Source organism: Sceloporus undulatus, chromosome 3, assembly GCF_019175285.1.
Source record: "Sceloporus undulatus isolate JIND9_A2432 ecotype Alabama chromosome 3, SceUnd_v1.1, whole genome shotgun sequence".
In the NCBI taxonomy this organism is placed as follows: domain Eukaryota; kingdom Metazoa; phylum Chordata; class Lepidosauria; order Squamata; family Phrynosomatidae; genus Sceloporus; species Sceloporus undulatus.
The window spans coordinates 40,629,814-40,651,505 of record NC_056524.1 but is presented as its reverse complement, the minus strand read 5'-3'; the positions used below and the strand labels follow the sequence as shown (position 1 = coordinate 40,651,505).

Below are 21,692 nucleotides of genomic sequence, written 5' to 3'. Positions count from 1 at the left end.
ACATCTTTGCCTGATGAGGAAGCTTGTGAAGTGTTGAAAGCTTGCATGATGCTTTTTTTTTTTTTTGCATTTTGGTTGGCAATACAGATATCACTCTTTTGTGTTTTTTTATTTTGTTGTGTTGTGAGTGTCTTGTCAGTAATGCAAAATCAATGATAAGACCTTAGAATGAGATACTCATTCCCAATGAGCAGTCCTATTTTAAAGGGAGTAATTAATTTTGAATATCTTGAGGACTGCGGTCCTTCTTCCTAAATTGGCTTTAAACCATTGAAAACAAAAACTAGACTATCCATCTCTCAGAGATATAGGCAGTTGCTGTTTCTTTGGGAGGAGAACTGATCTCTCTCCCCTATTTTTTTTTATTATGGTCCACGCATGATAACTACACAGTTCTGACATATAAGAATCCCATTATTGTGCTGCAGAATGGCAGGGATAGAAGCTGCTATCTTATTCTGTCCTGGTGCCTTCACACTATATAGCTGGGTTAAGCGAAACTGTTTCTGGTGCTAAATTGTTTCCACGCCTTAGAAAGTGTGAAAATTTCCCCTGGCCCCACTTCACAGGTCTATGTCCTGCTAGCTCAGTAGGTACAGTTGACAGACTATTTTGCTTTTACATTTCTGAGCCACTGAATATCAGTTGTCTCTAGGTTTTACACATTACCCCTTTGATTTTCTCTTATAGAAAGATTATGGAGGAATTTATGACTGGTATGGAAAAACCTAGTTATTACACCAATTATTTGTATCCCACAACATCACTGAGCCATTGGGCTATATGCGCATTTGCTTATGTGTATCTCCACACTTTTAAATAAACGAAATAACAAAAGTAAGTCAAATGTTGGCTTTGCTCTTTTTTTTTATCTTGTCTAGCCATTGTAGACAAAGCATAGCTTTTCTGTGCATAGATTATTTGGATGTGAAGCTGTGCCCATGGTCCAAACAGGAATTATAAATGTAGACTCCCCATCCAACTTTGATCTTTAATTATAAAGAAAGCTGGCCTTATAACAAGTAAGACTCAATTGGAGTTACTTCCTTTGAACTGAAGCTGACTCAAAATAAACAAAGCAGGCAGTTTCAGAATACAAACCTAAAATAATTTACTAATGGCTTTTACATTTGCATTTGCATGCAGAGAGCCTACATCTTAACTAGCTAATGAAAATATTAGGTAAAAGAAAGATCACCAGTCATTAACTCACCATCTTGTTAATGGAGAAGTTAAGATGAGGAAGAGATCTGGAAATGGAGAATAATGGAGATGAGAAGTGAGACTGGGAAGGGGGGAGGCTTTATATGACCAGAGAACCTAGAAAGTTTATCAGAAAAGGGGAATTGGAAGTATAATCCGATGGCAATCTGAACTCAATCATGGGGTTTAAAGTTATTGCGTGATAACCCACTGCACACAAATTAAGGCAATGGGAAGTCAGTCCGAATGCAATCATGTGGTTTCACGTTATTACGTGATAGACTGCCACACGCACATTTGGGCAATGGCATACTATTTTTGGGCAATGCGGAGGCAGTTCGAATGCAATGTGTATTCATGTAATTGCGTGAAACTAGAGACTTTAAGTAAATGTGTTCTGGCCCCACTTTCTTTTCATTCGAATTTAAGAGAAATTCCTCCCATTTTATTAACTCCTAGGAAGTTTCCCAGATCACATTATCTAGTTACAGTTGACCCTCCTTATACACGGATTTCCATCCGTGGATTTGAGCATCCGCGGATGGCAAATCGGGAAATTGTCCCCAATGGCGGCGTGCGTGCACGCGCGCCGCCATTGGGAACAATTTCCTTCTCCTCCCTTCCCTCCTTGCCTCCCCTTCCCCTTACTTACCTTCACTTTCTCGGCGCAGCGGCTTGGCCTCTGCCGCCGCCGCTGCGGGGGTAGCTGGGTAGCAGCGGCGGCGGCGGAGGCCAAGCCTCGGCTTTCTCGCCACCGCCGAGAATGGGCGCGATAGCGGTGCTGGAGGCCTATTGGCCCCCAACAGCACCGCCACGGGTTCCTGCGGTGGTGGCGAGGAAGCAGGGCTGCGCGCCAGAGGCCTTCAAGGCCTCCCACGCGGCATCCAGCCTCCTCCAGGCCTCCACCGCTGCGGCAAGGAGGCCAGGCGCTGGCGCTGGAGGCTTGAAGCCTCTGGTGCTGCTGCCCTCCGTGCCTCCTCTTCCAAAAAAAGGCACTGGGTGGGGAAGGGAGGCGCGGAGGGCAGCATCACCAGAGGCCTTCAAGGCCTCCGGCACCGTCACCTGGCCTCCTCAGCGCCATGGAAGGGCGGGTGTCGGTGCTGGGGCCCTCTTGGCCTCCAGCACCGGTATCCGGCCCTTCCGCGCGGCGGAGGCCTGGAGGAGGCTGGATGCTGGCGCCGGAGGCCTTGAGGCCTCAGCGCAGCAGCCTGCTTCCTCGTCCGCCGTGGGAAAGGCCCGGTGGCGGTGCTGGGGGGCCAAGAGGCCTCCAGCACCGCCATCGCGCCCTTTCACGGTGGCGGTGAGAAGCCAAGGCTTGGCCTCCGCCACGCCACCGCCACCCAGCTACCCCCACAGCGGCGGCGGCAGAAGCCAAGCCGCTGCGACGAGAAAGTGAGGTAAGTAAGGGGAAGGGGAGGGGAGGGAGGCAGGGGGGGGGGAAGGAGGGGATGGAGAAGGAACTTTTGTCCCAATGGCGCGCGGGCAGGGGCGCCATTGGGACAAATGGGATCCCTGCAGCCTCCGCGGCTTTTTGCGCGATCCACGGGGGGGGGGTCCAGAACGGATCCCCTGTGTATAACAAAGACCCAATGCATTTAGATACCCAAAAGATATTTATGACCATACATTTCAAAGTCTAGGAAAAGAAAAATAACCAGAAAACAATAACTAGAAGAATTTCACATGCAGGAAATTCTATCCTTGCTAAACCCCAATTGCTCAAACAGCAAGACAGAGGATGAAAGAGAATGCTGGAATTTTCCAACAAGTAAATCACTTTTCCCCCCCTTCTGAGGTGGAGGACGAATGCATAGACTATATCTGTCTAGTCTCCCTTCTAGAGGGTGGAAATAAGAGACTCATTCTCCTTCATATTTGAGGAATGATAAATAGAAAATGATATTGTCCTCCATTCCTAATTTGAGGGAGGATGGTCCTGATTATCTTCAATTCTCTCTAGTACTACCTGACATTGAAACACAGTGATGCCTTCCCCCGCTGATCTTGAATTAACTACTGATAGCAGGGATGTCATGCTCCAGTGCCCTGTGCTTTCTTAATATAACATAGGGAAGACAATGGAAATAGACTGGAAATTATTTCTGCATTTCAGGATGTGGAACAATGCAGGTACACTCAAGAGATTCTGATGTGGAAGAGATGATGGCAAAATGGAGATTGCAACTGGGGAATTTTTGATAAGTAATCATTGGCTTTGATACACATACTCCATGAACAAGAAAGAGCAGCAAAAAAGTAAGATGAAAGAAATTGTAGAGTGTAGGTCAGAAAACTGGGTGAATAGTGTGAATCCAGTACTTTGGGCAACAAAGCAAAGCACAAGTTATTTTGGTAGAGATAGATGGGATAATACACAAGAAGAACAGAGATTGCTGTTTTCTTCCAATGGAGAGCAGAAAGGACTCTAGAGAATATATGTAATGAGTTTTTGCCTCAAAGAAGATCAATAGTGACCTTCCCTTTTAGGGCTGGAAAAACTCAGTATATGAAATTACAGATTTTTCCATCCAAGGGTTTTTCTTTCTTTTTTTCTTTCTTTAGATTTCTTTTTTCTTTTTCTTTTTTACACTTCCAGCCCCTAAAGTATCATCTTAAAAAGTTTAAGATTCTTTTTGAAAGTCTTAAGTGAGTGATTATTTAAAGAAAAGTTGTGTGTGTGTGTGTGTGGGGGGGGGGAGTGTGATTGACAATTTTTGTACTGAGGAGTCTTCTGATATAGTAAATATGGAGTATGTACAGACCATTATTTAATTCACTTTGGTCCAAAACACACTGCAGAAATAATCCAGTTTGAGACAGCTTTAACTGTCCTGGCTCAGTGCTAGGGAATTCTGGGAACTGTAGTTATGTGAGACATTTAGCCTTTTCTGTCAGAGAGCTCTAGTGCCATGACAAACCACAGTCCCCAGGATTCCCTAGCACTGAGCCAGGGCAGTTAAAGCGATCTCAAACTGGATTATTTCTGCAGTGTGTTTTGGACCTTGGACTCACATCTGAGATTATTAAATTACTATTTTATGTTCACGAATTTGCTAAACCAGCTTTTCCAAACTATGAGAACATGGGATTTTGGTATCACCAGTACCAGTTCGTTAGCGCTCCAGTGGGCTAAAAGATATAGAACACATATGAAGATAATGTGTGGGTTACTAATCTTAAAGATGGATGAACCTTCCTTATTTGCTTTTGGTAATGTCCATATTTTAAAGAACTACTTCTTTCTGTCAGTTTCTACCTCCATGTGTTATTTTTTTAAAAAATTAGTCAACACAATATCTTAACACTTTTTGTATGCCATTTCCACAAAGCACATTTTTGCAACCACTTCCCCCTAACATATGCCTTTTTGTATGCCATTTCCCCCAAAGTATGCATTTTTCTATGCTTTTAAAAAAGTCATTTAATTACATCAGAACATTCAGAGAAGTGTGAAAAATAAAAGATAATTATATTCTGTTCCACGCTTTAATTTGGGAAGTGTGAATAGCTCTGTTTGTACTGAAGTGCACACCAAATGAATTTTTTCTCCTAGTTCTCCTTCTCCCAAATCCCCAGGAACTCACCAGCTTTAGTCTATGCCCACAAGATTTCCTGGTAAATTGAAAGGGGGAAAGGATCCTTGTGATACCTTGAAGACTAATTATTTTAGCCTGATCTTGGAGCATCTGAGAAAGTGGATTGTATTCCATAAAAACTCATACTGAGATGAGTGTTAGGCTTAGAGATAATGTATATGTGTGAATGAAATTATATTATTTTATTATATTATTTTCTGTGCAGAAATGCTGAGTCCTGCACAGAAAGTGGTGTTTCCTATGGAGACAATGCTATAGTAGGAACTTATTCTATGCAAAATTCATACACGAGTTTTTTGTGGAAAGTATTCTTTCTGTAGAAAACAGCATTTTCTAAGATATATGTGGAGATATTCTTAGTTATAGAAATATTAATTTCTTGCAGCAAATGCTGTTTCCTGCATGGAAAAGTCTATTTTCTAAGCAAACACCCCTCAACCAAATTTTGCACAGAATAAGTTGCAAATTGTGAAGATTCCTATTAGTTCAGAATTCTCCTCATCAGAGGTTGTCCCGCCACACACACACACACACACATTCTAGAAGCATGTTTTTCAACCATTTTCCAAATATTTCCAAATATTTTTCCATCCCTAGGTGAAGGCAGGTGTGGTTCTTTCCCCTGCCTCCAACTTCTTGGTGAGGGAGAAAAGGCTATTGCTTGTTCACTCAGTGAGGCTGATGTGAGAAGCCTTTGGAAAATATAGATCTATATCCTTTCCTTGTCTTTCCACCAGTATCACGCCACCACCGGTAAAGTGTATCACACAATTTTCAGATAGTGGGAAGAAACAGTCACTCTGAGATAAATTTAGTCAGATTCAGCAGTGTTTGTTCCAAAGATGCTGGCAGGTAGCAGTTGACAGCCCCTAGTTCAGCAGTGACAGAGGGGAAATGCAGAACCATGCTCTTGCTGTGAGGAAACATTAAAGTACAAACTGAAAAAGCTAGTACAAATACACCTGCTGGCACACCATCTGGGGTGGTTTTACTCTTATCTTCAGGATCAGTTTTCAGCAAGTATGTTGAAGAATTTTTGCTCAACCCCATGGCATTTGAGGTGTGGCATCATTTAAAGTTGTCCCTCCTCTCCATGCTTTTTAACTAGTATGTTAGGGATCCAATTGTCTGCCTCTTGGACTCTCCAGGGGCTGCAAAGACCTAAACTTCCTAAGTGGCTAGAAGACCTTCTAGTCTGAAAACCAAGTTTTTGTTTTTGTTTTGTTTTGTAAGATTTTAAATAGTTCAGGAATCTCTTGCCAGTACTTTAAAAGGAGAATTGATAGTCCTGGAAGCTGCCATTCACTCCTTTTTCACTATCTGGAGCAACTGTGTTTTACTAGAAGGTGGGTTGCATGTAGCTCCAAAACTACATTTCTTATCTCCCTCATCTGTAGTCACTGGGAAGGTATTTGGATATTGTTATGCAGGTGGTACCCAATTCTATTTTCTTTGACAGCCAGTGAAGCTGCCTGGCCTGGCCCATAGTGGCCTGAATGAGATCCCATAAAAATGAAGGGGCGCAGTCACATTACACAAGTATAGCATATTCCACTTTAACTGCCATGGCTCTGTCCTATGGGATCTTGGGATTTTCAGTTTAAGGAGGGGTATTTAGAATTTTCACCTACAGAATTCAAGTGCCTTCCCAAATTAAAAATTCCAGGATTCTTTAGGATGCATCCATTGCAGTTGAAGAGGAACATAGTGCTTTCATTGTATAGTGTGAAAGGGTCCCTAAGGGCAGCCCTATGAGTTGTTGGTTTCTAAGTCCAGGAATTAGGTGTTCAGAATGTGGTTGTATTTCCAGGGGCATAGGGCCTGTACAGACAGGCCAAAATAAAGCTGCTTTGGGTCATTTTGGAGGTATGCTGTTTAAATGATGCATGCGCCCTAAGAGTCCGGAAGCTGCACCAAAGCCATGTTCCAGTCCTTAGGACTGGAACGTGGCTTTGGTGCGGCTTCCGGACTCTTTAGATGCAGCCATCATTTAAATATCATACCTCAAAAGTGACCCAAAGCAGCTTTACTTTGGCCTGTCGGTATGGGGCGATATACAGTTTGGAGCTGCTTTTAATCTAACATTTTGATCAGAGACCCAGGTGGCTTTGGTGTCTTCCTTTAACCAGCTTCAGGTTCAACTTGAGTTGGTTCAACTGTACTTTTTCCTGGACAGTAATAGCATGGCCATGACAATCTATGTTCTGGTAAAATCTAGGAGGGAATACTGTAATGCATTATATGTGGGACTAGCCTTGAAAATGGTCTGAAGCTTTTTCAACTACTGTAATATAAAGCCGGCTAGCATGTGGCTGGTTTATCTAGAATCAAGGTAAAGCCATATTACATCGATTCTGAAGGAACCCTACTGGCTTGCTACTCTTTATCCTCCTCTCTGTTGTTTTAGGAAGAACCAACAGCCCAGACTATGGTCCAGTACAGACCGGCACTTTGCACCGGCCTGGGGCCAAAAGTAGGGCTTGGGAGAGCAGAGCATCCACATGCTCCCGAGCCCTACCACATGCTGCGGGTGCCATTTTGGAGCACTGCTGTTCACACGTGGCATGCCATGATGACGTGCCTCATGTGCCACGTCCAAACCGCGTGGCACACGAGGGATGGCACAGTGCCGTGCCAGGGTGCTTATGGTGAGCGGTCTCCATGGTAACGATCCAAGGGAGAAAGGGGAGGCCTCTGGCCACCTCTTTCTCCTCATCTGTACAGGCCCCAAGTTACCATTCAAGCCCATTATTGCCAATTTAGACTGGCAGCAGTTCTTTAAGTTCTATGCAGAAGTCTTTCCTACTAGGTGCTACAGAATCCTTTTCACTGGTGATGCCAGGGTTAAAGACTTGGATTTTCTAGATGAAAAGCATGTATTCCTTTGCTGTGGTCTTCCAGCCCCAGCCCCACTCATCACATTCAAAGCTTCCTTCTGCTTTGCTGTGAGTCTTTACTAATTACCTGATTACAATATTAATAGGATGGCATGCTCTCATCAGCATGTCCAATCCATGGGCTGGTGGATTACTAAGAGAAGAGAAATATGTACATCAGATTGAAAAGAAACCTAAAAGATGACATTTGTTCATGAGTAAAAGTCAGAACAGAGCTTATCAGGCATTTAAGCCCTAGCCAGGAAATACTTAAATCAATTTAGTGCTTGAAGATGGCTTATGCCTTGCCTTAGACATGTGCTGTCAGTGCCTACTATAGGTCATTTTAATACAAAGTTAAAGGCACTTCTTTGATAAATAAATCTCCTGAGGGTAGAAGGGATATATTTCAAGGCAATAACATATTACTGAGAGAAATAAATTCTGGTCATTCAATTTATTTAGCATATTTAAAGCCACTCTTCAGCAGTGCTTGCAGAGTGGTGTAGAACAGAACATTAAAATCAACACTTACATTAGTGAGCCATAAAAATCATGGTAAAACAAGGCATAATGGAACTATAAAATAAGATGAAATGCGAGAATAAAACCTCATCCATCACTCTAAAAACATAGTTTCATCTGGTATGAAAAGGAAACAAGGATGGAGCCAGGTGCACCTTTTCTGGAGGTGGAATTCCTGAAATTGATGGCACTGCAAGACTCACTGTCACCACCCGCCTGATTTCAGAAGGGAGTGTGACCCAGGTCAGACATAATTGTTGTTAGGTTTCTTCAAGTTGACTCTGACTTATGACAACCCCATTATAGGCTTTTCATGGCAACATTTCAGCAGAGTATGTTGCCATTCTATTCCTCGTAGGCTGAGAGAGTGTGATTTTGAGGTCACCCAATGAATTTCTATGGCTGATGAGGGATTTGAACCCTGGTCTTCAGGAGTCCAAGCCCAATAATCAAACTACTAGACCACTCTGGTTATCTTGTTAGACATCACCTACCTTCAGAGGGTGAACATAATTGCAACAGGTGTCAAAGTGGAATTCCAGAGGTTGAGAGAAATGAAACAAGCAATCTAGAGTTGATTGCCAATTATTTATAATTGGATGGGTAAAGAAGGGTACTTACTCACAGCTAGAAAAGAAGGCACAGCTTTGCATTATATTTGTATGTGCTAATTTGGATATAAAGGTGCATATTTAGAAATAGTTCTCATAATCTGAATAGAAAGATAGAACATTTTGCCATAGTGAGGAAGCCCGTGGATTGGGATATGTGTGCTTCCTCAATCTGCTCTTCACGTTAATTTTAAAATGGTACTGGCCAGGATCTACCAAATAGAGGTCTGTCTCCTGACTCCCTTTCAAAATACAAAGTGTGCAATATGTGCTCTGTGTGAAATCTGAACATTCATGCTGTGCAATACTAAGCATTTTTACTGAGCTCAGTGGCACTTAGGCATAGTTCAAATTGCATCCCTGGTCTGACAGAAGAAGGCTGGATATCTCAAATTAGGTGGAGTTCTGTTTGCTCCTTTTCATGGATGTGCCCTCTTTTTCAGAACTAAAATTTCTGTCTGGGAGGAATGTTAAAATATCTGCTGCTGCTTTGTCTCCTACCTCCTGATGCTGCCTTCTCAATGCTCCAAGAGCTGTGCTAGGAGAAGGGACAGAGGCTCTCTTGGCAGAAAGCTTGGAGAGCTTGCACAAGAGATACAGAGATATATAGAGAGAATGAAAGAGAGAGATACTCAGACTCAAAGACAGACCCAGGGATGGGGGTGGGTGGGCAAAAGAGACAGATTTGGAGGGGGAAAGAGAGCTAGCTGAATGAGGCAAGTGAGGGAGTCTTCAGCTGTGTAGGGATGAAAGAACAGAGCAGCTTGGTGAAACAGATGTGGCAGCTGTTGGAAGAAGAAGGGAAGGCGGAAAGCAAAAGCAAAATTGTTGTTATTTAAAAAAGGTTGTTAGGAATATTTCTAGTAACAATTATCACAGCTAGAGTCACAACTAGGAGTAATGAAAGTGAGAGTCAGTCACAGTTTGACAGTCAGTCACAGAGAGTCAGTCACAGTCAGTATGTACGTACGTCTTCTTTGTTGCTTTTCAAAATACGATAAACATAACTTAGGTTAATGCTGTAGTTTGGTCAGTCACAGGACAAATTACAACAGCCTTGAATTGATGATAAAGAACAGTAGAACATCTCCTCACCAGAAAAGGTCTAGCTATCATACTACAGCAGGCCCTTGGGATCTGCTGAGGTTTGATTCCAGGACCCTCCTCCCCATAAATACCAAAAAATCAGTGGAGGTTCAATTCCCATTATAAATAAGGGGGTGGTAAAATTGGGGATTGCATATATAAAATGGCAACATCAAGGTTTGCTTCTTGCATTTTTGGAGGGATATTTTCAAACCATGGATGGTTGAATCCATGGATTCAGAGTCTGTGGATATGGATTGATAACTGTATTTGGGGACAGAAGAAGTGAAGGCAATAAGAGTGGATAGGAGTGGTCCTCTTGCATTTAACAGTCAAAAAGTATTATTGGGCAAATAAGTGCCCAGAGGTAGAGGAAGTTTATTAAATTATAAAACACTAACAGCAAAGGATTCTGATAAACACCATATAATATACAGGCCCTTTTTACCTTGAATAAGGAATGTGGTGGCTTACCATTTAAGACACCAATTCTGACGGCCATAAGGTCAGAAGGTTGGCAGTTGGAGGCTATGCTGTGTGATGGGACACGCTTCCATCATTACTCCCAGCTTCTGCCAAACTAGCAGTTCAAATGCATGCAAATGCAAGTAGATGAAGATAACAGCAATCCGTGCAGTCATCATGGCCACATGATCACTGAATCATCTTTGGACAACACTGGCTTTTTGGCTTAGTATTGGAGATGAGCACTGCCCCCTAAAGTTGGTTTCAACAAGACATTCATGTCAAGGGAGACATTTACCATTACTTTTTACCTTGACTAAGCTACCAAGGTTTTTATTTATATAATTAAAGGGAGACAAAAGGATACATTCCTTATACTGGAATTTCTGTTATGCATTTCCACCTTTTATCTAGTGCTATAAACTTTGTCTTCAAGATTGCTTTTGTTGTTGTGTGCCTTGAAGGAAGTTGTAAGTTACGGTGACCATAAGGTGACCATGGGGATTTCTTGGCAGGATTTGTTCAAAGGGGGTTTACCCTTGCCTTCCTCTGAGGCTGAGACAGTGTGACTTGCCCAAGGTCATCTACTAGGTCTCCATGGCTGAGTGGGAATTTCAACCCTGGTCTCCTAGTGTCCTAGTTCAGCACTCAAGATTTCTGTACTCAGTGGAATCACTAGGGGTGTGTGGACTGCACCAGGTGACACCTTGGGGGTGTGCCCTCGCTGCTCCTTAAATACATTTTGTCAGAAACAGGCTGTGGCATTCACCTACTTCCCTTGAAAATGCCTTAAGAGATGGTAGACGTGGAGTGAAGCTCAGTGGGAAGAGAAAGGAGAAGCCCCAGAATTTTTTAAATTAGAGAATCATAAAACTTTTGTAAAATATGAACATTCATACAGTGCATTCCTAAGCATTTATTCTCAGAGGTTTCTTCTCCTCCCCCATTCAGTAGGATTTAGTTTCAAAAAAATGCACATGAGATTATAGCCTGAGGTGGAAATGATGAATAAATAAGTGTAGAAAGCATTTCCTTTGAAGTAAAATTGTCTTATTTGTTAGCCACAAAGTTAAGAAATAAGATGTCAACACTTAATAGAAGTTCCTTCATCTATCACAGTTAGAAAATCTTCAATATACCACATCCCTAAAAGTGCAAACAAAATTGGGGCAATGCTTTGGCTAATATGTCAGTCAGCCTGATCCTGTGCTTGATTACTGGGGAGTAAAATTCATTTAATTTAACAGTACTTAATTATAAATAATCATGCATGGTGGATTATTGCTTGATGTTAAGTGATAAAATCTTTAATGTAAGCTACAAGAATGGGCACTTGTCTAGCTATTACCCCCATGCTAGAGCAGTTTTGGCATCATAAAATATATATCAAACAGCAGAATAAAACCTAGAAATTTAATCTGTTTATAACATGAGAACTCCTGGCATGTGATACAGAAATTCCACTGATTTCTGCAATCCCACATTTTCCATCAAAAGTGTGATACTTCAGAAATCAGCAGGAACCCTGTTGATGATCAGCCCCATGTTTACTCAGATGAATGTCCCATCTTATTTAATGGGACTTAGGGCCTAAACAGACAGCCCCAAAGGAGCAGCGTCATGCCACTTGTTTGAGTGCCAGATCAGGGCCATGGCAACTGCATGCCGCACCCTAATCTAGCATTTTTCCAGGCCAAAAAGAAGCAGCAAAATGGGTGGCCTTGCCGCTGTGGTGGCACTTTTCAGCACTCTTTGGGGTATGCGGCGTGTAGTTACCACACCGCTGGAGCACCACAACACTGCCCGCTGTCTGGTCGAGTGAGCAGAGTGACAGCAGCTGGTGGCAGAGTTGGGCTGTGTGGCGTACAGCCACCACTCCCCCACTCCACCCCGATGTTGGCCCTTTTGGCTGGTCTGTTTAGTCTCTTACTCCTAAACAAAGGTGCATAAGAGTGTGACCGAAAAGAACACAGGCATCACTGGTATTTTTTAAGGAGAATAACAGAAGAATTCAATACATTGACTTTCATGGGACTTTCTCCCAGGTAAGTGAGTATAGGATTGCCGCTTAGGAAGTACTGGTATCTCTCTTCTTTATGTTACTATGATAGAAATACTTCTTTTTTCCTATCTGTGAAATGTTTCAGTTTGGATTTCTTTTTAGGTTAAATTGTAAGATGTTTATACAGTACATACGAAGTTGACTTAGCACATGAAATATGAGATAGAAGTGACACCTTGGACTTGGATTTTTTATTTGATCATGAACTGGTAGGATGTTTGCATAGTTATGAACTTTCATTATTGTACCAAGTACAACAAACAAAGAACAGGAAAGTCTTGGTAACCCTTTTATTCTCAGTACACTAATGTATCTCTTGCAACGTGCTGCCCAAGACATCTAACCAGCATACAATGGATATGTTTGCTTTGAGAGATTTTTTAAATTTTTTCTATTTTTTCCTTTGTAAGGTTGAAAAAAATGATGACATTGACCAAAAGATTGAACAAGATGGCATCAAACCGGAAGATAAAGCTCATAAGGCAGCCATCAAAATTCAGGCTAGCTTCCGTGGACACATAACAAGGAAAAAGCTCAAGGGAGAGAAGAAGGGAGATGCCCAAACTAATGATGTTGAAGCTGGTGAGAAGAAGGAAGAAGTCCTTGCCAATGGTCTCACAGATGGCAAACCTGCTATTACAGAAGCTGCTCCAACTGAGAATGCACTGCCTGCAGATGGCAAGAAAGGGGGAAGTACCCCAGCAGATGAGAAGCAGGGGGAGGGCACAGCTGACATTGGTTCAGAACAACCTGCCCCCAAAGCCACTAGTCCTGCTGCCCTGTTGGAGGAAAAGCCCACTCCTGCTGCCACCGAAACAGAAAGTGCCACTAAAGCTTCCACTGATAATTCACCATCCTTGAAGGCCGAGGAAGCCCAAGTCAAGGAGGAACCTAAACAAGCCGATGTGCCTGACACTGTCACCACTGTCGTTACACCTACTGCTGCAGAGGATGCTACTGCCAAGGCAACAGCACAGCCCCAAGCAGAGACGGCAGAGAGTAGCCAAACCGAAGAGAAGACAGGTATGGTAATATTGTTGAGGAAGAAACATGACCTGGTATGGACTGGTGAGACTAGGGTGGGATACATGGAATGAGAAAACCTAGTAATGGCTTTTTTATGGAAACAGTCGCAGCTTTGATGAGGACTAGAACAGGCATCCATCTGTTCTGAGTGGAAGACAGGAATAAATCTCAGCAATAAAGTTCTATGATAGGATCAACCATTTGGGCCAGATGTCATAACCACAAAGAAAGACAAGGCACCACAAAATGTAGGACAGTCAAGAAAAATGTAAGACGTTACCAAATAAAAGCTAGAAACACTCATATAAATGTCAATTTATGCTTCTTAGTCATGCTCAAAATGGAGGATATTTTGAAATTCTTCTTGAACAGAGGGTTGAATGTAGGGCATGTTCTGGAAAGGGAGGAGATCTGGTCACCTTGATTTGGGCACTCTGTGAGCAAAGTGTGCACTCCTTCCTGCCAAGTTCACAAGCGGGGTTCACTCATAGGGAAAAGCAGCTCTTATTTAAACTTTGTGAGGGATATGTTTCAAACACTGTATGAAAATCATTTCCCTCTTTGTATGTAATGTCCTGGTTTATAGCTATTGAGACATGTTATTCGAAGATGGTTACCTGCTTATGACAATATTTCTGGCCACTTAGCTGTACTCTAAAATGATTAAAATAACACAAGTTAGTCATTCCAGTTGCAGAGAAATGTATACTCATCACTGCTGAAATAAGAGGTTGTGCCATTAATAACATCGAAATAGTTTTATTATCAGTTGGAAGTTTATTGTGTAAGAGTGAGGCAGGCCCAAAGGCTTTAGTGTGGGATAACCTGCAAAAGTTGTCAAACCTGAGATGAAAATGAGAATTGTGTGTGTGTGTAATATACAGAAGTGGATTAGTCATTATCTCTCTCTAGGAACAATTATAGTCAGGGTGGGGGTGAGAGAATGAACACCTCAAAGTTCTGATAGGATTTTCAACACCAATATCAAGAATTCAAAATGAAATGTGACAAACTGAAATAAAAACAATCTAGATATGTAGTGCAGGAAGGGATAAAGACTGTCAGACCACACATCCCATGCTTTGTGGCCTCTTTATTGGTAAATATCTGTGTACCCTGGATTTGGGGGATGCTAATTTGAAATGGTGATAAACATTTGAAATGGTGATAATCAAACAATAAAAGATCTAGAGCTCTCAGAGAATCTGAAGAGTAGGCAAAAACAGAAAAACGATAACATTCTCCTTGGGTAATGCTTTCATTGGCTTTATTTCAAAGGACTTTGATGGAGATTAGCCAAGAATGATTTTGAATCAGTTTCTGCCAAAAGGGTCTGTAAATCTCATGAGAGAGTAATGTCTCCTCTAACATAAAAGCAGTAAGACAAAACTTTCAGTGGGATGAGCCAAATAAGCAATGACATGTGAACTGGCCTTCAATTGCTAGTCCTGACTGTAATAGACCAATTGAATCAACTGTAGAATGGTATGTCAACCTGCATGTAAATTCAACTGATTCACCTGGTTTACTCTAGTAATTGGTTTCAGTTCATAGGTCATATGTACAGTTGTTTTTCACAATTCTGTTGCCATAAAAACTTATTTTGAGCAGAATCTGGAATTCTCTTGATTTGTATGAGGAAAAGGAAGGGAGAATGGTAGTAAAAATGCTTGTGGAATATATAATGAATTTTCATGATGAGAGAGGCTGCAACTCTCATTAACTCCATGCAGTCCTATTAAGCTCAGTGGAATTGTGCTAAAGCAAATGGGATGTCTAACATTGGGTACAGATGCTCGATTCTCAAATATATCAAAGCATTCATGAATTCAGTATTTCAGTACTGTTTTATGAATTAGCAAAGAAGTTTGACTTACTGCCATTGCAGCAGCATCTAAAGCAAGCACGGCAGCTCTGATATGTGTCAATTATAATGTGCAGCGTCATATATAGATCATGTGTAAAGATCACACATTTTTAAGTCAGTATGGTATAATGTTGGATCATTATCCTGATTTGGCAGGGACAGTTCCTGTTAAACCTCTGTCATCTCACTTTTTCAGGTGCTTTAAAAATCTCCCAGTTTTACTCTCCACCTTCTACTTTCCTCATTTGTTCACACTTACTTCCATTGTTGTAAACTGATTTTAAAGTGGAAAAGTAGTTTGCACTCAATTAACTTAGTGAGATTTGGGGGGGGGGGGGAGGGAGAAGGGGCAGAATTTTGCCCTTTCCCATATTCCCATGCAAAAGCAAACTGCTGCAGTCTCATTGAACTTATGTGCACTTTCTAATTAATAACTTTTTCCAACTTGACCTTCCAGGTGCTGCTTGGACACATGCGGTCCAGGTTTCATCTGTGAAATGTTGGAGAATATGGTTGAACAGTGAATCAGTATGGTGTAGTAGTTTGGGTGTTTTACCAGGCCGGGGTTCAAATACCAATTCGGCCATGGAAACCCAGTGGGTGACCTTGGGTAAATCACACTCTCTCTGCCTAAGGCAAAGGCAAAGGCAAACCCCCTTGGAATAAATTTGCCAGTAAAACTCCATAATAGATTCACTTTAGGGTTGTCATAATTCAGAAGTAACTTGAAGGCACAAGAACTCCAGGAGACCAGGGTTCAGATCCTTGCTCAGCCATGGAAATTTGCTCTAAATCACAGTATTTTAGGTATACAAGAAGGCAATGGCAACCCTCCTCTAATTAAATGCACCCAAGAAAATCCTAGGATAGAATTGCTTTAAGTCAAAGTTGACTTGAAGGCACATGACAACAACAATAAGCACCACACTAATGCATTTCGCTATATAGTGAATAAAGGCCCTTAGTAAAGTATATGACATGGCAATATCTTCATGTGAATTTTTTCCCATCAAAAAACTGTCTTTATGGAAGTGTTCTGCAAGGATAACTAAAATAAACAAGAACAACGTAAGAATAAACCCAGAGAATCAGTCTCTGCTTTATTCGTTAGAATTGGTTCACAAAAATATTCTGTTCAGCAGAGACCACAGAAAGTGAAGAGTTGACAGAAACAGCAGTCAATTTTGATGGTTCTGGGAAGACAAAATATCGGGAGGTATTTTAAATGAAATTTCCATGGTTCTTTTTAATACTGACAAGTAAGTAAGTAAGTAAAAGTTTATTTATATACCGCCTTTATAAGACCAAGGCAGTTTCCAACATACATACAACAATACAGCAATATAAAAACATCAAAACATAGCATTAAAAACCTTTTACAATAAAACAATAAGCACCACAATTTGTGCCAGCTTGACATGCTGACGAAGGGGGCGAGGAGAGAATACTTTAGGGGTCAGGGAGTCGGGTAAGCTTGCTCGAACAAGAATGTTTTAAACCCCTTCCTAAACTGGGTAAGGGAGGCGGCTGAGCGGAGCTCAAAGGGCAGCGCGTTCCAGAGGCTGGGGGCTGAGATGGAGAAGGCCCTCTTAGTGGTGGCAACTAATCTGGCCTCTGGAACCCTTAACAATTGCTGCCCAGTTGATCTGAATGTGCAGGGCTCTTCCTGCATTGCAAGCTCTTTGAACAGAGCACATGTCAGGCTGGAGAACATGCCCATTTCATGTGGCTGATTCAGCATCTTAATATTCCACTTGATATAACTGTTTCAGCCAACACTAGCTGATGGTTTCTGAATTAGGAAAACAGGTGGGATTCATTTGGTTCACATTTTTACAATAATGTAAACTCAAATTTTCTGCACTGATAAAACAAAATGCAGTTATGCCTCAGTATATGTGCTTTTGCAGAATTTGAAATGCTGCACAATTTTCTAATTTAAAATGTGTGTTAAAATGCCTGTATCAAGGGAAGTATATTATGAAAACAATGTTACAAATACAATATAGGAGGAAATGTTGCTTGCAAAAAACATACTGTATGTTCTGGTGTATAAGACTACTTTTTAACCCAGGAAAATCTTCTCAAAAGTCAGGGGTCATCTTATATGCCAGGTGTCATATTATAGGGCAGGTGCTGAAACTTCTGAGCTGGACTGGAGAATCTGCAGTCGCCGCATATAGTGGGGGGAGCTCAAAAATGGCCGTGGCCGCATCCCCGCCATATGTGGCGATCGTATGAAAGCAGCTACCACTCTGACAGTGTTGGAGACAGGGAACACTGGGCAAGCAGGGAGAACTGACCAATCCAAGCAGGCCTTGTATACAACAAGGTTTCCTGCTAAGTACCTGCATGTCATAAGCATTTGAATTTAAATTACCATATTGAAATCAAATCTGATTTTTTAAATTTTTATTTGATGTGCGTTGGAAGAGGGGTAGTTTTATACGGTGAGTACATCCCAAACTCTACATTTTAATTGGAAATGTTGGGAGTCGTCTTATATGCCCAGTCATCTTATACGCCAGAAAATACGGTACATTAGACAAATATGTGTAAAAATGTGTATTTTGAGAGAAATCTTCATACAATTTCTTGCAAATGTTTAATAAAATCACAAAATTATACAAAAATGTACTAAAAGTAACTCCACATTAAAAAAAATAGATACACAGAGCAACTAAAATTGAAAGATTCATTCATCCATGAACTGAACACTTTTAAAATGTATTCATTGAATAGTGAAAAAAAGAGAAAGCTAATGTTAAAAAAAAGAGAGAAAATGAATATAAAAAGTGGCATATTATACAAGTGGACTGATTATATTAAAACACATTTGACAGTATTAGTGCAACATTGATTAACTTGATTGAGCTATTAGTGGGAAATTTAATTTTTGCTTGGAATGAAGCTGAACAAAAATTGATATTTGCCTAGCCTAATTAGTGCTAAACTAACATGGGCTGAACATTTCACAGAATTATTGAAACAAGGATAGGGACAAAAATTGTCTGCATTTACTCAACATGCCATATTGTGGGCCCTTGCAGTCATTTTATGAAGGATACAGTATCTAGGGAAAAAAACAAAAGAAAGAATGAATATTAATTTTCCATTTATAATACTTATGTGACCTTTCAGTTCTTTAGGCCTGGGCCAGACACTCAGTCTCGATACTCAACATTTTAGTTTCATGTTCTTAGTTTCTTTTACTTTCAACATTTTAGTTTTATGTATTTTATTGAAAAGGGTATGCAAAGGGATCTTGTAGCGCCTTTAAGAGTAAGTATTGGAAAGAGAAAGGGCTTGAGAGAGTGGGAAATTGAAGAGCTTTCCCTTGCTGCTATTTGAAGATTGGCTTCATTTTTTGAAAAAATGAATAAATTTATACAGGGGCACATAAAAGGTTTTGGGGCTGCATGCAACTTATAAGTCACACTGTGCTTATAGTGGACTTATTTTATACCAAAGTTCCTCTGGTATTTTGTACCAGGTGAGTCTCAGAACGAACACATAAAAGGATAGTTGAGTGGCCAGTATGATGTTTTCATTATCCAATAATTTGGTTTATTACAGTAGGCCTTCCGTATCCGTGGACTTTACATCTGCATATTTCAGCATCCGCAGACAGCAAGCTTGATCTCGGGGAAGGCAGAGGAAGACAAGGAGGAAGGAAGAAGGGGCAGCCTCAGGGCAGGGTGGTGGTGAGAGAGGAAGAGGAGGAAGGAAGGAAGAGGAGGAGGGAGGAGGAGGAGAAAGGAAGAGGCGTTTAGGGGGTAGAGGAGGAAAAGGAGGAGGCAGCCATGACAATTCAAATCTTCCCAGATCCATTTCCTTGCCTGGTCCCTCTGCCTCGCTCTTCCCCTCCCTTCCCTCCACACAAAACTGAAGGGGCTCCTCTCCATTTCTTGGGGCAGCCTGGCCAGGGACCACCAGGAAGGTAGAGGAGGAGGAAGCAGCAGAGGAGAGCAGTAGGTGCTCCTGAAGCATCCCTCCTCCTCCTCGGGTCTCCTCTGGGGCGATTCCTCCTGGTCCTCTCCCTCCATGCTTTCCTACCTAAGGCGTAGGATCCAGGCTGGTGGGGGTCATGGAGGACAGCTTTTAGGGGCACCCTGTGAGTTTGAGCAGCAGGCAGGTGGGACCAGGGGCCCCTCTGATGGCAGCGGTAGCAAAGGGAGCCCAGAGGGGGCTGTACTGAAGCTGTTGGAGGAATGAGGAGGAAGAACAAGGAGAAACTAGGAAACCCCTGACAGACCAGAGTGTAGCAACCTTTGGTGGCTTCTGCTGAGGGGACAGACCAGTCAGAAGGGAACCCCGGAGAATGAGGAGGAGGAGGAGGAGGACCCATACTTCCCGTTCCATCCCTTCCTTCTTCCCTCTTTCCCTTCTTCCTTCCTTCACTGCCTGGAGGGAGGGGAGGGGAGGCAGGAGGCAGATGGAGGGGGGCCTTCTCCTTGGTCCTGCCCCTGGCCCCAAACTCCCCTCCCTCCAATGGGGAAGAGGTCCCCTCCTCCTCTTTTCTCACCAAAAAGCACAGGCTCACATGGCCCAGGGGGGTTAGTTACTGAGGCCCGAGTTTGAATTTTCCCAAGTGAAACTCCTGGGGTGAGGGGGAAGAGAAGACCCCCCCCCCCCGGGCCGTGTGAGCCTGTGCTGCTTCCTCAACATTTTAGAGGTGATTTACCAGTGCTTACCCCACAATAAGTGCTGGTGTGATAATCTTCTTTGTTACTATCAAGAAGTTCATCCCTGTGAAATACTTTCTTTTTAAATATAATTTGGACCCATTCATTTGTGTTCTAGTGTTTGGAGCAGCAGAAAACAAGCTTGCTCCATCTTATGAAATCCCTTCAGTCATTCAAATATTACTATTGTATCAACTCTCAGCATTCTCTTCTGCAAGTTAAACATAGCTACTGGGGTCCAAAACACACTGCAGAAATAATCCGCTTTAACTGCCCTGGCTCAATGCTAGGGAATTCTGTGAACTGTAGTTCTGTGAAACATTTAGCCTTCTCTGTCAATTCCTACAGGATTCCCTAGCAGTGAACCAGGGCAGTTAAAGCGACCTCAAACTTGATTATTTTGGCAGTGTATTTTGGATCTGGGTCACCTTCCTTCCAACGCCTTCCAGCTTGCCAATAGCCTTCCTAAGCTGTGGTCCAGGTGAGGTCTGGCCAAAGCAGAATAGAATAATATTATGACTTCCCTCAATCTGAACACTTCACTCCCATTGATGCAGTCTAGACTTGCAGCAGAATTGCATTTCAAACACTTGGTTCTGTAAGGACCAGAAGATGTAGCATGACAAGTCATATGTGGATGAGAAGGTCTTTTAGAACCTACTTTGCAAAGTTTAATGGTAAAAATATAATTTAAAAAAATATTGCTGTTACTTTACAATATGGCAGTTATATTTTCAAAGGATAAAATGTTTCAAAACAGTAATTAATATGGAGATTTAGTTGTAAATGACAAGAGTGCATACTATTACCTTTAAATTCATGTATTAGACTTACATTGATTGAGAAGTTTAAAATCTAAATTCATTGTTCACTTTATCATTGAATTAGACTATTCAGTCGGCCCTTCTTATACAAGGATTTTTATACATGGATTCAAGCATCCACTGTTTGAAAAGGTTCAAAAAAAAGTATAAATTTCAAATAACAAACCTTGATTTTCCATTTTTCTTATAAGGGGCACCATTTTGTTATGTCATTATATTTAATGGGACTTCAGCATCCATAGATTTTGTTATCCATGGGGGATCTTGGAACCAAACCCCAGCATATAACAAGGGTCCACTGTAGTTGTTTAAACAGTTTAGCCCTCTTTCTTATTTAAGAGTAGGGCTATAGTGGTAAATTCTGAATTTTAGGCGCTCTTCATAGTAGCCCCTCCTAACCATGTCCCCAAGGAAAATAAAAAATGTGGGCAGTTTTGTTGATTAATAGATAAATCCTCCTTCCCTTTCTGTGTAAGTGGCTGTATATATAATAACACTTTTCATTGGAAAAGTCCTTGATTACAATGATATGATCAGGAAAACAATTTCCAGCACCCCAGCTATTGTCCACATCACAGCCAAAGTCAGAGGGAACATGGGAGAGTGAGAAGGGCGGTAGATGGCATCAAAATCTTTGCTCAAGAAAACATTCCTCTGGTTTGAACCTCTATGAATTTGAGAGACATGGAAGTCCTCTTTCTCAACAGGCAATAATTGTCAGCATCTCCCATGCTTCTCAGTCCTGCTGTGCTCTTTTCAGTGCACATCATGTATTTCCCCATGCTTGAGGATCATATCATTCTTATTTATCTGCCTCATAAGTAATAGATCCTTTCCTCTGCAGCCTCCTCCTCACAAGCAGTAAT

General features: G+C 41.8%; 1 protein-coding gene across 1 annotated transcript in view; it reads left to right on the top strand.

Annotated features, from left to right (window-relative positions):
* GAP43 (growth associated protein 43) overlaps positions 1–21,692 on the top strand; it is a 98,521-nt gene that overhangs the window by 31,977 nt on the left and 44,852 nt on the right. The window contains exon 2 of the mRNA XM_042456025.1: positions 12,835–13,447. Coding sequence (XP_042311959.1) covers positions 12,835–13,447 — 613 coding nt within the window. The remainder of the gene's footprint in view (positions 1–12,834; positions 13,448–21,692) is intronic.